Below are 16965 nucleotides of genomic sequence, written 5' to 3' on the forward strand. Positions count from 1 at the left end.
TGTGCAGTTTATTCTATCGGTGTAAATTCAGGACAGCCTCACATCCACACGTTCATGTGGGAGGTTATCATCCGTAGGCAATGGGATGCTCTGAGGGACGGTTCGTGCTGATCTGATTCCATAGTGGTATGAGTTGTTCCCAGACGTTCCCTTTGATAGTTTTTGTCGAATTGTTTGCATATTCACAATGCCTAATCATCTAAAACCCAACATTCCCGCTCCCCAACTGTCATGACAATTTTCTGCCTTTCTATTTGGTGCACAACTACAAAAGGAACACGCAAGAAAGAGACATTAAACCAAATCTTTTCTTGAGCCGTCAAGAAGTCACTTCAAACGCTGCTCTTTCAATGCTCCAACCATTGATCATGTAAACAACCATCTTCATGATTCTAGATTTTCAGATTGAAGGATCTGATGAGGATGCTTGTCATTGGGGTTTAATTAACTTGAGCTCCATACAGCACAGATAAATGGAGTGCTCTCAAAGCCATCTGAAAAAAAAAAAGCCATTTATTAATTTACTGGAGCAAAAAGCCGACTAGAGTCACAGAAGCGTAGCGACTGCTCCAGGGATAAGACCTGATTCTTAGAGGTATATGCAGAATAATACCTGTGATTGCTAGATGTTTGGGAGCTTTTTAATTTAGACTATAAGTATTGACTAATATGGTTGAAAATCAAATGAAAGATCATCCTATTGCCCTTGCCTTTTGACCTTGTTGAAGTTTTTCTAGAGTCTATTGGAGATTATCCATGTTGCCCTCTGTGATATAAACAAATTCAGTCAAATTAATCTCAAACGACTCGGGAGGCACATATGAAATTGGCCTCAGTTAAAGAACATGATTTCTGAAGTTACTTGACTTTGAAATCGAATGCACAGACTGAATGGTCTAAGATGAAAACTTGGCATGCGCAAAACTAGAAAGTGTATTGTTGTGTTTCAGGATTTACAATATTAAACCCATTGGAAAAAAAACACTGAAATGACTGTAAACTAGTTTTAAAACACTTTAAGTTGTACAGCCATTTTAATGATTTCATCTGTGTTGACGATGACACTGAAACCATGAATCTAGTCAAGAAAAACTAAAATAAAACACAAATAATAAGAGATAATATGTCGCAAAATTAAAATAGTTTCATTAGTTGCGCACTCTTATGTCCTTTCAAAGCTGTGTGACACTATTTCATCCATGAAACACAAAAAGAAGACATTGCAGAAAGTCCAGAGAGCTAATTTTTAATTAAAATCGTTATAAATGATATAAAATTGTCCACATGACAAAGTTGCTACATTCCAATTATTTCATATAAGAATTGATTTACATTAATCAAGATTTTCAGCTTATAGAAATGAGAATTAAAGACTCGAGAAAAATACTACGGACAATCTGCAAATATCTTCACACGATAAAATGAAACTTTCAAGTGAATTGTAAATTTAAATTGTATTCATCTGATTATTGTTAACTGATATATCAATAACTTAATAGACATTTCACAAAAAACCCATTCAAAAACATTATTGGTTTCAGCTTTGTCCATAGCAGGTGATGTAGATTTCCAGAGTCTCTCTGTGAAGATATTAATAGTAGAACATATTTGAGTTGAAACCATGCGAGTCAATGTAATATTCAATAACCAGTAAATAAAGTTAAGTTAAGTTAAGTTAAAGTTATATGGGCGAAACTGTCAACTGAATATGTTCTGAACACAAGCTGCATCACTTTTTTTATACCACCGATGTCCCAAAACATGCGACTTACTTTAGCTAAAAGAGTGAAACAACTCCGGTCTTATGTTACTGCAAGACAAAATATACAAATAACAACAGCACTGTTTATATCCACGGTTTATGCAGTTCTTCAAGTCAGGAGGTTTCAAGAAGAACAAAACATGCTTCTCCCATCAAGAAATGACACGGATTTCTATTATGGTGGACATGTTTCGCTTTCTTGCCTTGGTGCTTTTATTTCCTCCTTCAGTATTCAGTGTGAAAGTGTTAAATCCCTTCTGTTGCCATCAGATTGTCATTGGCAGGAAGGGCTTTCCTCGTGTGGTCGAACAGACTGACGCTTAGGGCACAAAATCTTGGCGAAGGCCCGGCGAAAGCTGCTATGGCAAAGCGGGTAGAGGAAAGGGTTGATTGCCGAGTTGAGCCAAAGGAGCCAAAAAGTGACTTCGTACCAATGATGTTCCACACAGCTACCGCTGCAGGCCGCCCGTATGATCATAAGGAGAGTGTACGGCGCCCAACACACCCCAAAAACACACACTATGACGGCCAAGGACTTGGCAATCTTCTTATCCCTCGAGAGACGCGCATGTGCTCCGCTTCTGCAAGGGGCGCATTGATTCGATGCCTCCTGCGCTCGTATAATACGTGTCCTTACCCAACCGCTGAACAATCCTCGCTTTTTAACGGTGGGCTTCATTGTTAAAGATACGGATTGGGTGCTGCTGGGATCGCCGCTGGACGACGGCGAAACCTCTTCGTCGTCTTCGATCACGTCCGAAACGGCCGGTGCTCCGCTAGAGGACACCTTGCGCGTTTTGACGAAGAAGACCGATGATTTGTGTCCATCTATGACCCTCCAGCCGTCCTCCTTCTCGGTTTCCACATGCGCCAGTCGACTCCGGTTCCGCCGCTGGATGTTGAGATAGATGCTGAAGTTGAAGAAGGCCACGGAGATGAACGGAGAGAAGAACTCGAAGGTCGACGCGGAGAGCAGGAAGTACCAGGTGCAGTAGAACTCGGCGAAACATTCGTCCTCTGGAACGATGCTTTCTCCAACCATCAGCTCCCAGAAGATGATGGCCGGTCCGTAGAGGAGGAATGCCAGAACCCACACCGCCAACATCTTGACCACTGCCAGACGCGTGACGCCCTGCTGGGCCCGGTACCTCACCTATGGAACAAGACGAAAGATTAAAGTCAAACGAGAGAGAGAGAAACATAAACTGGCATGGGAGTGATCCATGGCAGCCATCACACTCAATAAATCCATGCACAGCGTGACTGTCTCTTCTTCTTCTTCATGATTTATTCAATTCACAGCTTAGGACTCTGAACACAGCGAGGAAAGGGAACTCATTTCTGCCAGGTTTTACTGTGGGTTAGTGGTTTGTACTAATTTGATTGGCTATTATAAATTAATCAGTGTGTCTGAATAATCTGATGACATGAAAATTTGAATTTACATTAATAAAAGATCAAGTGACTAAATCACTTTACATCATGAATACCATTTTCCCTGCCCTGATCAAATTGCAAACAACTTCCTGTGGCTCTGTTTCAAAACCTAGCAATCTGCCTTTCTGTCTACGGCCTTCATAAAAAGAGAAGGGGAAATAGGAGGATTTACACAAGAAGTCTCAGATTTATAAGCCAAATTTTTGAAATAGAACAGTTCACAGAAAACAAGGTTTTCAATTTTATTTAGAGGCCAAAACTATGCAATTTGGTGCAGATGCTGAGAGCTTGTAATATAAATCAGTTATCTTTATAGCAGATAGTTACATAAAATTCTGTAAATATAATTTGTCATAATATATCTTAGAAGGATGATATTTAATACTGGTGCGTCAATTTAAAAAAAAAAAAAAGTTACGCATAGGTCCATAGTGGACTAAAATGAGTTAAGTTTGGTCTCATTTTAAAGAATACCCATGCCAGATTATTGCTGAAGTAAAAAAAAAAAAGAAAAAAAAAAGTTGGTTTAGGTTTATGAAAATTATTTATAAACAATGTTTTATATAAAATATATATTTATGAAACATGTTGAACTCTATACCTGCTAGAAAATCAAAGCCATAAATCTAAACAAGTTATGTTCCAAATTTGAAGTTGATATCTCGAAAAAAATTATCTTTCAGTAAGATTTTGTTTGGGCGCAGTAACAAATTATCCCTTTAGATCCCAGCAAAACTCTGCTTTGCATACAGTGGCTGCAATAGAGTTTTTCTCTCTAAAATTTTACGAAAATGCATCATTTTAAAGTTAAATGACATTGCAATAAAAAGTTTTGATGGGCACATTTTTGTCCTTAAGGTCTTGAGAGAGTAACAATTTTATGTACCAAGTGCAAAACAGATTTATTAAAGCAAATAAAATAGTAAAATTCCCATAAAAATACACACCTGTGGCAAAATTTATGTAGTTGGCAATAACACAAGCAAAATTATATATATATATATATATATATATATATATATATATATATATATATATATATATATATATATATATAATGCAATTCAAGACTGATGGTTGAGAGATGGACAAATAAACATTCTTTAAAAGGCTGATGATCATATTTGATTTGTCTAAAAAATGATGTCTGGATTATCAAAGTGAAGCTGCTTCAGTCCATCTTAAATTATATCACTAACAATATCAACATTATTTTGATATTTACTTTATAAAAATCATTGCAAAAAGTGTTAACTATCAGAGTTTTTTTTTTTCAATCAAAGTTCCGATCATGTTGATAATTTAGAGGCCTTTGAAGTTAACTGTAAATCTTCTGAAATATAGCAGTGTATAATTGACAAGCACAACTGTCTCCGGTGACGGACAGTGTGACGGTTTTTACCATCGCACCTCGGTCTCTAAAGCTTAGCCCCAAAACACTTTTCATTTCAGTCATTTAGAAACGACAACCAGAGAAAGCAATCATCTATTTATAAAAGACAAGAGCCCTCGAGGGTGTTTCCTTGTTATGAACTAATGCCATTTCAGTCCTGATAATACAGCAAGTAACAGTCTTTAGGGAGCGAGGAACCTAAAGACAAACATGACAGAGTTTCACACCTTCTAACACCCTTCAACTGGATTCTGGGGAACTGGAGCTAGTTAATATGTTTTGTTGACATGATGCCCATTTCAGTTCATGTGCCACTCACTCAACAAGGACTAGCATTTAAACAGAGCGAAGCTTTGGAAAAAACACACACGTTTGTCCAGATTATATTTCAACCCCAAATCAACAGAATATAAGAAATTATGAAAACACTTTAATTGGAGCCTTTATGTATAATTCATTATAGAGATATGTATAATGTGCATTAAAATGCATTATTATTATTACTTTTTTTTTCAAAATAAGTGTAATCAAAGCTGAAATGCATAATAATAAATCCAAATCCCTTGTTACATCTAAAATTCATTTAATGATATATACTTTCTAAAGGTGTATTATAATGTGCTTACAGCTAATCAAGAGGTTATACAATATATAACAATGCATGATTAAAAATGCATTAAAAATAAATTTATAATTCATTATAAATAAAATCTTTAAGGAATTATATTTTGCCTACTTTAGATTCAAATGATCATTTAGATGTCGTTTAAACACAATTCCCTCTTGTTATCATCGTTTAATTGTGGATTATTGTAATACTTTTATTGTAATACAGAACGCACTACCATAATGTATAAATACTTTCAATATTAATAATAAATAAATATATATATTTTTCACATTAGAGTAAAGAGAGTTTTTGGATTAATGTTCAATTGTCATGAAAATATTTGATATTATATTTTACAAGTAACCATATAATTATTAGCAATAATGATTTGTTTTGTAGTGAAAAAGACAGATTCACCAACAAATATGCACAAAAATATTCTACCTATAATGGTATTTTGAGATTACATATATTATATCTGTTTGACCTAGAGGTGTAGAGAACTAAATTAGGATTGGGGATTGTTGTTCTGAAAATCCCCACGCAGTCGGAGATAAATCATTCACCACCAGGGAGAATAATTAACGCCAAATGAAGTCACTGATACTAACACATAATCTACTGTTTAAGTCTTTTTGAAATATCATTTGAAAAGCATTATGACAGATGACGAATCGTCACTCTTTCAAAAGCAATCACAGATAAAGTGCATTGACAGGAAGTAAAGACATTAAACAATAAGTACTTCAGAAGAGCTGGATAAGAAATGTATTCGTGAAATATGCAAATTCTAATGCATTATGCATGAAGCCACGTAATAAACTGCTGAGATGTCATTGCGTAGTCTATGAAGAGTTACGCTTCAGATATTCAATCACAAGCAGCTAAATTACTTTTGAAGTTTCTGCAGTTTCTCGTAAATTTGATATTGGAGCACATAATGTTTCTTGATACTACATTCTCAGCAGGAAATCAATATTTGCGTTTCATAATTTGCTCAAACGGTGCTCTGGAACATCAAAAGCCGCTTGAAACAAGGCATTTTTCACTCACCGCATTCGTTTTTCACAGTAGGGCATCGTTCCCATGTTTTCTGAGCTTATTTTGCTCAACGTTTTCTGTGAATGTGAGGAGCGGTTGTTTAAGGACCTCAAGAACCCAAATTCAGCATCGTTTCGCTGTTAAATAAATGCACACACTGAATGGAAAACATATTGAACTTCCTTCCCCTTCCTTCCTTTTATGATTTCACCAGAAGAGCCGGTGTGCATCCACTTCAGAGCCAGCTACTTAAAAACTATACAAGCTAATTATGATTTAACGTTTTTAATCAATGGGCAGCCACTGCTTTAAAACCAGTTTAAAACCAGAAACTAAAAGATAAAAGCAATTCAAGTGTACGGCATTTGTGAGATATATATCTTTCAGATGATAAAATGTAATCAGAGCAGTATTTATCTGGCTCAAAAACGAGATATTTAAATGAATTAATCTTGATTAGAGTGAAAGCGTTAAACTTGGAAAGATAAATGTACACTTTGGTCCGCCTGCTTCCCAATGCTATATATGAGAGAGATAGAAGTGTATATAAGTGTATTGAAGAGTATATATACTGTAAAACATTTCTAAATTGGGAATTTATGAGGTTCATTTCAGTTGGGATGTGAACAGCGAGGACAGCTCAATTGGTTTTGGAGCAAAGCCCAAGTTTGGGTTTTTAATAGCTTGTTGTCTTAAGTATGAATGTAAAATAATGATGCTGTCCATGACTAACACAGCGGATATTTGCAGTAAATTGCACTGAAAAATTCATGACCACAGAGCAGTTAAACGCTGGATCCACAGAGGATGTGGGCTTCATCTGTCTGGTGGGCCGCTCTTATCTAAGATCCATCAACGGGGCAGCAAGTCATTCGCTTATTATTCATCTGATTGCAATAGCACTGTCTTCAGCGACTTGTGGGTTTTGTGAACAACTCATTTGTTTTAGACAAAAAGGGAAACTTGCAGCTCATCATCTGAGGCACAAAGCCAAAACTTTGCATGTGTTTATGCAAGACAACAATTGGAATATTTGAAGAACATAAAACATTTACAGCATTATTGTTACATTCATGGATTTCTGTTCCCTTATTTGGTCATCTTCCTTTTCTTGTTTTGTTAATTGATTGATCCCCACCTGTCTCCAGTTCCCTCATTACCTCCTGTGTGCTTAAATACCCTGTCTGTTTATTTCTTCTTCGTCCGTGATTAATGCTGTTATTGTAACTTAACCTATTGATGTTAATGTCTTGCATATAGTCTGTCATTCTCCTTCGATATTCAGTAAACTCCTCATTTTGATCAAAATCCTCCTCAAGCTCTTTATTCCAACGTTAGCATACACCCCAACTGTAACAATTATGAAAAAAAAAAAACGAAATACTGGAATTACAAGTTTGGCTTTGTGTCTCAGATGATGCACTGCAAATTCTTCTTGGAAACAAATAAGATATTTACTAATGATCGATCGATATTGATATTTTTTTAATAACCGATACCAATACCGATACCAATTATTTGCATGTTTTTGTGCCTGATAACCGATATGTCGAACCCATATTTATTTAGTGTTATGCAGTAAATAAATGACTGAGTTAAGTAAGAACATACTTCACTTTGGTTTTTCCTCTTTTCAGTCATCTTTTTTTAAGTGTTGAAAATTTGTCTTTCATTTCAAATTTAATCTTTATCCTGTTAAATGTCACCCCGTCCCGTATACGGGACGCCTACGTTGACTATACTATATTACAATCAAATCTAATCTAATCTTGACAAACTATATATCGTTGGAAAGGTCTAAGACTCCCAAATATATATTGTACCAATATTTTTTGTTAAAAATTATGTAGGAAAAGTAATAGATGAATTTATGACAAGAGTGCACCCTCAGAAATCTACATTACAAAAGGAGCTTTGACCTTTGTTTAAAAAAAAGACTTCCTCGTTGCCTTTTTCTCTATCACATTTTAGAAATCATCAGAAGTTATATATCACTTGAAAACATAAAATCTCAAAATTCATCCTTCAAAACCCATTCTAAAATCAGACATTGCATTACCATGTAAATGGTACATCAAAATCATGTTCGAAAATGTTTTCAGTCATGAATTATAAGAATGTATGTTTGTATCATGCACATTCATGTCTATCTTCAAAAACGTGAGTGACAGTTAACAGGTTAAATTGCAACAATAAAAAAATTTTATAAAAAAAAAAAAGCATCAACAGAAACAACGCTAATATTAAATATAAGCAAAATAAATGTAGAATGTCTAATGTTTTCAAATGGAGAAAATTAATAAAGGACAGGAGTCATATCAACTTCATTTTAAACTGACATTATAGGTTTATAAGCTGTTTAATAGCTACGAAGTCAAGAATAATTCACTGGATAATATTCTCTGGAATATTGGAATATAACAATGAATAAAATGCTAAATGAATAAATGTAAATAACAAACAGAACATCGTATTTTATTGCATTTCTCCACTGGAATGTTATATAGAAAATATTAATGTTTTTGTCCTTAGATTATGACATGCTTGCTGACAGCATGGTTTATCCATGCAGAACTATATAATCAAACTGTATCACCTGCGCGATAATAAATAATACATTTCCGTAGAGTTGTATTTATTTACTGTATGTAATGCATCTAATTTGTGCATAACTTTCTATGTTATGTAAAATAATGTTTACTAACTACAGTAAATCAAGTACTGCACACTGTTGTTGTCTCGTCTCAAACGCGCTGCAATGTCGATCCAGCGCACAATTCTCAAAACACCCAGCAGATGCCGGTATTTATCGGTGATTCTTATATTACAAAACCGATACCCGATTATGGTAAAATGCTTAAATATCGGTGAAAATATCGGTTAATTGATATATATCGGTTGATCTCAAATGTTTACAAAACTCAAGAAAAAATGGGACAAGATTGATCAGAATGCACTGCTCTGAGAAAACATAAAGAAGACTGAAGACTCCTGATAAAAATAGCTCAATCCAATCTAAAGTCTGGAGTCACCCGGCAGATCCCCATTCACTTTCAATTTCTGGAAAGCAGTAGCCAGTGCAGTAACCTTTTTCCTTTACGCTCCACTGAAGAAAACACCATGCAATAACATTTACAGACTATTACTTTTTGTAGAATAATTGGATGTTGATACTTACAGCTCGGGTAACGGACAGGAAGCGGTCGTAGCTGATTAAGACGATATTGAAGACAGAAGCCGTGCACAATAAGTAGTCCATCACAAGCCACAGCTTGCAGAGTCCACGGCCCAACATCCACCTGCCCGTCAAGATATAGGGCATATAGACCGGGATGCAGAAAGCCCCTGGAAAGACACACAACCATATTTTACAGTATTATACAGACTTTGTCTGTTACAATAAGGCTTGTGTCAATGGACGCCCTTCAGAGCACAAAGTCAATGGATGATGTCACGAAGGAGTCACTCCACAATGTGACCGATAAACCTGAGCCATTATCAAAAAGCCATCGAGCTGGGATGCTTTCTGAGCTCTTTTAAGGCACCAAGAGAAAGCTTTTTCACAAAGGCGTACGAAACAGCAATCTCATCGCTGCCTAATCTTGAAGGACGCTGAGATTTCTCATATGTGGGCTCTATTATCTAGAGCTTTTGAGCTGGTTGGCATTTGAGAAGAAAATGCAGCGCTCTTGTTGGGCTCTTTATCTAAACTACATAGGCACGTTTCAGGTAGAGCGGCACCTCCTATCTCTTTATTCAAAGAACTTCCACTGTGAAAGCAATGAGCACTACGTCGTCTGAGCACTAATGCCTGTGAGACACAAATAAACACTCAAGGAGGCCGAGAGGGTTTGGTGAATAGACCGAGAGACGCGCCGATCTTGATAGGATCTCTTCTCTTAATGCACTCTTAATCCAAGGCAATTATTTATTGTGCTTGTTTACCACTGAGCAGCAAAGAACAAGGTCTCCGTCTCAGTACTGCAGATTATTTTCCAACCTCGCTTTGCTAAGAAAGTGTGCCAAGATCATGGTCTAAATATAAATGTATGGCTCATTGGTAAATTTGAGTCTTTGTCAATGGATCCCCATTCACTTCCAGTTACTAGAATTTATAAAAATGGTTCATTGGGAAATTCGGACGTAGTTAGCTTCATTGGACGACCATTGTAGGGTTTTATTGCTCAATATAATGGTGATATAATACACAAAATACAATTTAATAACAGCAAATAAGACAAATTGATAGCCTGAATGCACTGTAAGTCGCTTTGGATAAAAGCGTCTGCTAAATGCATTAATTTAGTGAATAAAATAAATAGTGAGTTGTAAAACTGGGAGAGAAAGCAATGCACAAAAACCAGACCAATATATTGGACATTGCTGACCATTTTGAGATTATCAACATTTAATGATAATATAAATGTTCGTTTTGTACATTTTGGGTATATATTATGAAAAATCAATACAAAAATGTATTATTATTATTATTATTAAATTGCATTAGGTATGCACACACTTCACATTACTTATTATTTATCAGCTATTATCAAGTAAGGTGTAGCCTAATCTACAAAACTTTTCTTTGCACTGACTCTCATCTGGAGCCAGTATTCCCTCAGATCTCATCAGATGTAGAGTAATATTATGGGATTTACAGGATGCTTTGATCCTGTAGAACAAACGGGTTCCCCAATTCGCATACACATCATTTTTAAATGATTGAATATTTTATATTCCCATGCACAATTGCAATGCAATACACAAAAACATACGAGGCATTTGAGTCGGAGTTTAATCAAATGCACGCGCATACATACCAACAAGGAAGTCTGATATAGCCAAATTAAGGAAGAAGTAATTGCATTGATTTCTGAGGCTCTTGTCCACGACGAAGGCCAGAATAACCAACGCGTTCCCGACCACCACCACGACCACCAGAGTAACCATGAGGATCGCCAGAACGACCATCGTGTACCCGGGGAACGGAGCCCCATCCGAGCTGACGGTCGAGCGGTTGGCGCTAGAAGAATTGAAGCAGGTAACCATTGTCAGATCGAGGACATTTGGAGAACCAGCAACAGGTCTGAAGTCATCATGTGAACCGTTTCCCGCTGACGATGGTAACAGGAGAGTTTACATCCCTTTAGGGTTGCGTTAACTTCAGCGCGCGGCAGAACAAGCCTCCCACTGGAGTCTCCAAACGCCTGCGGAGCGCGCGCATATAGCTGAAACACATGACATGTTACGACTCCTTCTGGTGGGAACTCCATGAAGCTGTCAAGTCCTCGCACTGAGACCGAGCGCAGAGTTTCCAACAGAATAGCGCGTTCCCGTCAGGCGTGCACGTCACCTGTTGCGCACTCGCGCCTCTCTAAATACCGCGGTGTCCTTGGACAGATACCGAGATGCGCGCGCTCCACTTTGCAACTCAACCTTTGTGAAAGATCTGATTTTTGCGTATAGTGCAATAAACCCTTTTCTCTCTCCATGTGTCCAAATACACAACATACACAACAGTTATTTTAAATATATGAATAACCCATGCATTAAGAAGCAACATAAATTTACCTATGAAGCAAAAACAATATGTATTGTTTTCAGATACTCTGTATTGCATTTTTGGTTGCACTGGGACATTTTTAAAGCATAAATTCAGTTTATTAACAAAGACACTCATTTTAATATGTTTACAGTGGCAATGATACTTCAGTATTTTTCTATTCAACACTCCTGTGTTCTAAAAGATCTAGTTTTAGTGTTTTATACTAGAATCCTATGAGTAAATCCCATTCAGATTCTTTAGGACTGGTTTTGAATGATGACAGTAATTCCAACAGAAATCCTGTTCAAGTTTTCCACATGTGTATTTGTGCTCTTGCACTGTTCAGTGGATTCAGAACCATGGACAGCAGCGATTGCAATCCCCTTTTGGCAAAGCTTGGGCTGGTTCATTTCTTCAAAGCATTCCTTTCCTATTCAGTGGCTGTCCCTCAGCTACATACATTACATACTATGCATGATTTCCCAATTAAATAGAGAGTAAATTCCAACGTCTCTATTTTTTTGTTGAAAATGCTAATGCTTCAATCAGCTGCGTGCATGACGTCAAAGGCATGACAAATAAACATCATAATTGCACTTACAAATTGCACACCATGTACAGTACGCCTCCTCTTCCTGAACACGCTCACAAATTCTGTTCAATGTAAAAATCGTAATTACACTCGCTGTCAGAGATGTGGTCTTCTTTTCCTGCATGAGTCATTTCCCTACTGACACAAAAGACCAACTTTAGCCCTGTGAGTGCTCTCTCAGCTGTGCACCATGATAACAGACACTTTGCCCTTGCGTTTCACACACACGTGCGTGACACTGATCCTGAAATAATGGTGCATCTGTGAAATCCAATTTAGCGGCACTGCATGGTGCAGCTCCTTTGACTTCCATTAGTTCCAGCAGTTGTGCAGTTAAACTCTGTCTAAAACCCTTTTAAACATGTCATTCTACTTAAATTATGAAGAGCTAATTAACCCCTGGGCTCTTAACCCGGGATTTCTTGCCTAGACCCCATAGTGATATCAATCACTTCCTAAGAGGATCACTTGAGAGGCTTGGGAGCCATTCGATTAGCATAAGTGTGGTGTTAAAACGTGAAACAGACGCTATAAACGCACAGTTAAACTCATTCCCGGAAGACCTCTCCGCTAAACCGGAAACTGGTTTAATGACTCAAAGTCAACATGAAATCAAAACTGACACTATTTGATAGATGCATATACGACCCATGTCCAACTTGTATCCTAACCCACACCTTTTTTGAAAGCAGGTGGTTTTCAAAGGGTTCATGCTTTATAGTCTTGTTACAAGTTGTGGTGTTTCATGCTGCTAATGCTAACATAGAGGCAGATCCCAGAAGAAGATGCTAAGACGCTAAGAGCCTTTTTATAGCAATTCAGTTCTTTGTTGTGTTTTTCTTGCAATGGAAGTAGAATTCCACATATTCCAAAGGCCCAGAGCTGCAAATCATTTCAACCGGGATCTGCTCTATCACCTTCTGAAGAAGTAGGAGAGACTCTTAAGAAACAAGCTTTGGTCTGCTTCCTTCTGATGTTTGATCTCCGGAGATGAAGAGGCCTGACCCTCATCTGAACAAACAACAATGGCCATCTCCCAAAGCCACTTGAGATGATAAAACAACATGAATTACCATTCTGCTCTGGTCTTCTTGCTCCTCAAGGCCTCAACGGAGGACAGCTAATGTGCCGATTTGATTTCTCCAATGATTATTATTATTCATTGATATTGCTGTCAGCCGAGGATACAAAGGGGAAAGGTTTCTTATCCACTATGCAAATTAGCCAATTTCATGCAATGCTAATGGCTCTCTCTTGGTGTCTATGTTTAGAGGGATGTTATTTGGTAAAGTCGAGTTGCGAAGTTCAATATTGCATTTACTTTTACAGTGGGTCACATCAAATGGACAAATAGCATGAAAGAGATCTGGCTTAAAATGTGGCTAAACAAAAGCATGAGATTGTATTAGCCATAATACGATAGAGTTGTCTTTTGGGAAAACTGTTCTTACTGTTACACTGGTTATTTGGAGCACTGATGGGAAGCCAAACAGTCTTTGAGCAAGTTTTGTCCAGTCAAATCAATAATTAGGAAGTTGGAGATACGTTTTAAGCTGGCGAAAAACAGCACTGCGTGTTCAAGTGTACCATCCAACTATCTGTACCAAAGATAAACCAATTCTTTGGCAGAAATTAATGTTTGCAGATCACAATAAAACTCAAAGAACTTTCTTTTCTTTGCCATCAAATTGGCAATTTGCATGTCACAGATTTGGCATTAAATATTTGAAAAATGCCAATGCACAGCATGGTATTGTCTGATGTATTGTGGAGTTCTTTATATCAAAAATATAGCATGATTCCTGGGCAAAACAGGCCCTCAGTGAGTTTTGTCCATTCACAATCAACGATTAGCTTTCTGGAGGTATGGTTTAGCAAGGCAATTATTTGAACCAAACATTAGCTTGATTCTTGTCCTCGCACATCATGACAAATATTTTCTCCAAGAACTGTTTGGACACGTAATTAGCAGTTAGCATCGTCACAGATCTATTTTCATTGAGTGAATGGTGTTGTCTCCATGTATCGCACAATTCCTCACCAGATGCCATCAACACTATGTGATACTGTGCCCAAAATAAGAGACTTCCGTTGGTTATATTTCAGATTTTTGTTCACACTGATTGGCGGTCAAGTAGACAGTTAGCATTTTTGTTTGAATAATCTAAAAACATTAATGTGCAGCATTGCAATTTCTTATGTATTCAGAGTTATTTGCAGAGCAGCTTGATTCCTTGCCAGAAACCGTATTAGCCCAGATTCGTCCTTTGGGAAAAGGGTTTTCACATTGGCTGCCATGATTCTGTCGACCAAATAAAAAAAACGTCCATGTTTCAGAGCAAAGATGAGGTGCCAAACAGGCCCTGAGCACGTTTTGCATGCAAGTCAGATTTATCCTCATGCGTAGAAAACATGACACAGCGAAAGACCACCAAAGCATTTAGCAGTGCCCCTCGAGTCAAAGCAAGCACTTGAATCTGAAAGGGTAGGTGCTGACAGTCAAAAGGTGCGTTAATATTCATTGGAAGGAAAAAGAGTGGGAAGACAAGGAGAGAGAGACAGGCATGAAAGAATAGTCCAGAGAAAAGGGAATAGATGCATGCATGGAGGATGAAAGTGAGAAAACTAGTGGTGCAGAGACAAAAGAGGCCAGAATGTCAAATACCCAATGGTATTTAACAAAGAAGACAGCAATGATATGTGTGTGCGCCTGTGAGGGGAACCAAGACAAGACGTCCAAAAGCACTCGAGTAGCTTTTCTGGATGACTCATTCCCACAGAAGAATTGACCTGTTGCGAACCATCCTGAGCTCCACAGGTTGAGCAAAGACTTGAAATCATTCAGGGATGCTAGCAAACCAGCTAGTTGCTTTCCAAGACACGCCACCAAACTGTGAGGCAAGTGCCTGCGATTCCAGACTGGTATTCAGACGGTCCTCCCGTGACCTAGCATCTGCTTATTAGAACATCGCGCGCCAAAATGATCAAGTTATTCTCACATGAGCTCATTAAGGACAATTAGCATTCGAGTCATAGCGCTGCAAACTCACGATGTGGTAGTGGGCTTTGGTCATTGCAAAGTTTGAATGGTGAAAAATGGCATGCAATATTCAAATGTTTTAAGTATGAGCGAAAATGCAATATTGGAGAGCAATTCTCCAAGGGACTAAATAATATGGACGTTTGATACTCAATAATGGGAATGACAATCTCATGCACTTTCAGGGTCTGTTTCAAGCGGTCATTTTCTGTAAGAAGTCTCCTCAAATGCACATTTTGGTATGATGCTAGCTCCTGGAAAAGCTCAAACTACTTTTATCAGGATTTATTAAATTACATTATTAGAGCATCATTAAACCGGGGATGAAACGGATTAAAGGTCGCTGATGAATGTCAGGGGTATTTATTACCGGTTTCACACTCGCTTGTCCTTGTGACTTCAGGCAAGCCTCAAACCCTCATTTGCAATTCATAAAAATCTTTATTCATAAGACAAAGCACTTAGTGTGAAATAATGCATAACAACAGACCATTGAACTCAACTGCATACGCAAGATATTCTGATAGGACCTTGAATTGTTTAACACTCATCATAACACTGAATGCTTTGAAACCATTACAGAACACAATTACAGCATTTTTATTTGATTTGATTTTATTGATCAGCATTCCTAGTCGTCAGTCCGTCTTCATTCCTGTTCTAGGACGGTTTTCACTTTGTCTTCTTACCCCTAGGTCTTTTGTTCTTGCCTCCAGCTTTGGATGTTTCCTCCTGAAAGGGAAGAATAAAAGACAAGTGATAAAGACTTGGAAAGTTGAAATGAAGAGCTTCCTGCTGGAGAACAGATAATAACGTTAAAAACATCTGTTTAACATTAGTTACACAGTTTTGGGCTGTGGCATCAATAACGGCCTGAATTTGTGTAACATTCAACATTTGAGATAAAAACTGAGATCAAGGGGTAAAAAGTGTGAATGTTTTCCCTTCAAGCCTTCCTAGATTTATATGACTTTCTTCTTTAAGACGAATACAATCAGAGTTACATTAAACAATATCCTGGCTCTTCCAAGCTTTATAATGGCAGTGAATGGGGGTTGAGATTTTGAAGCCCAAAAAAGTGCATCTTCTATGTGCTTCAAAACCGTAACAGCCATTCACTGCCATTATAAAGCTTATAAAGAGCCAAGACATTTCCAAATATAACTCTGATTGGATTCGTCTAAAAAGAATAAAGTCATATACACCTAGCAAGGCTTGATGGTGAGTAAATCATAGGCTAATTTTCCATTTTTTGGGTGAAGTATCCCTTTTAGCCGTTGTTGCGCTACATCACAAAGCCGAACACTATGTTTGCTATATTACATTTTTTTGGTGCGCTCTTCTTTATTAGTAAATTCTCTGATATTTAATTCATTTATCTTGTCATATGGGCATCACACATCAAGCATCTCATTAGTTCTCCTTGTTTCTGAAGCGCGTGTTGATGAATACGCAGCCAACGTCTATTTGATTAAATATAGAAGTGTAATAAAACAATAATGATACAATCAAACAATCATATTATGAAATAACTTGATTAAACGG

The 16965-nt window shown here is 37.3% G+C and overlaps 1 protein-coding gene and 1 long non-coding RNA gene across 2 annotated transcripts in view; one reads left to right on the forward strand and one right to left on the reverse strand.

Annotated features, from left to right (window-relative positions):
- Positions 1-16965, forward strand: part of LOC113064690 (uncharacterized) — a 163471-nt gene that overhangs the window by 69086 nt on the left and 77420 nt on the right. The window lies entirely within an intron of this gene.
- Positions 1515-11596, reverse strand: LOC113064668 (histamine H3 receptor). The gene is made up of 3 exons (XM_026235536.1): positions 11064-11596; positions 9422-9588; positions 1515-2915 (listed from the first exon to the last, which is right to left on the reverse strand). The coding sequence occupies exons 1-3, from the start codon at positions 11290-11292 to the stop codon at positions 2037-2039; spliced, it is 1275 nt and encodes a 424-aa protein (XP_026091321.1). The 5' UTR covers positions 11293-11596; the 3' UTR covers positions 1515-2036.

This window comes from Carassius auratus, chromosome 47 (genome assembly GCF_003368295.1).
Source record: "Carassius auratus strain Wakin chromosome 47, ASM336829v1, whole genome shotgun sequence".
Classification (NCBI taxonomy): Eukaryota; Metazoa; Chordata; class Actinopteri; order Cypriniformes; family Cyprinidae; genus Carassius; species Carassius auratus.

What these genes read in the sequence shown, in the direction of transcription:
- LOC113064668 (XM_026235536.1), bottom strand. Translation starts at nt 11,292, where the DNA reads ATGGTTACCTGCTTCAATTCTTCTAGCGCCAACCGCTCGACCGTCAGC. An exon ending in TATATCAGACTTCCTTGTTG is followed by an intron (nt 9,589 to 11,063) that starts GTATGTATGCGC and finishes GTGTCTTTCCAG; the next exon opens with GGGCTTTCTGCATCCCGGTC. An exon ending in TCCTGTCCGTTACCCGAGCT is followed by an intron (nt 2,916 to 9,421) that starts GTAAGTATCAAC and finishes CTTGTTCCATAG; the next exon opens with GTGAGGTACCGGGCCCAGCA.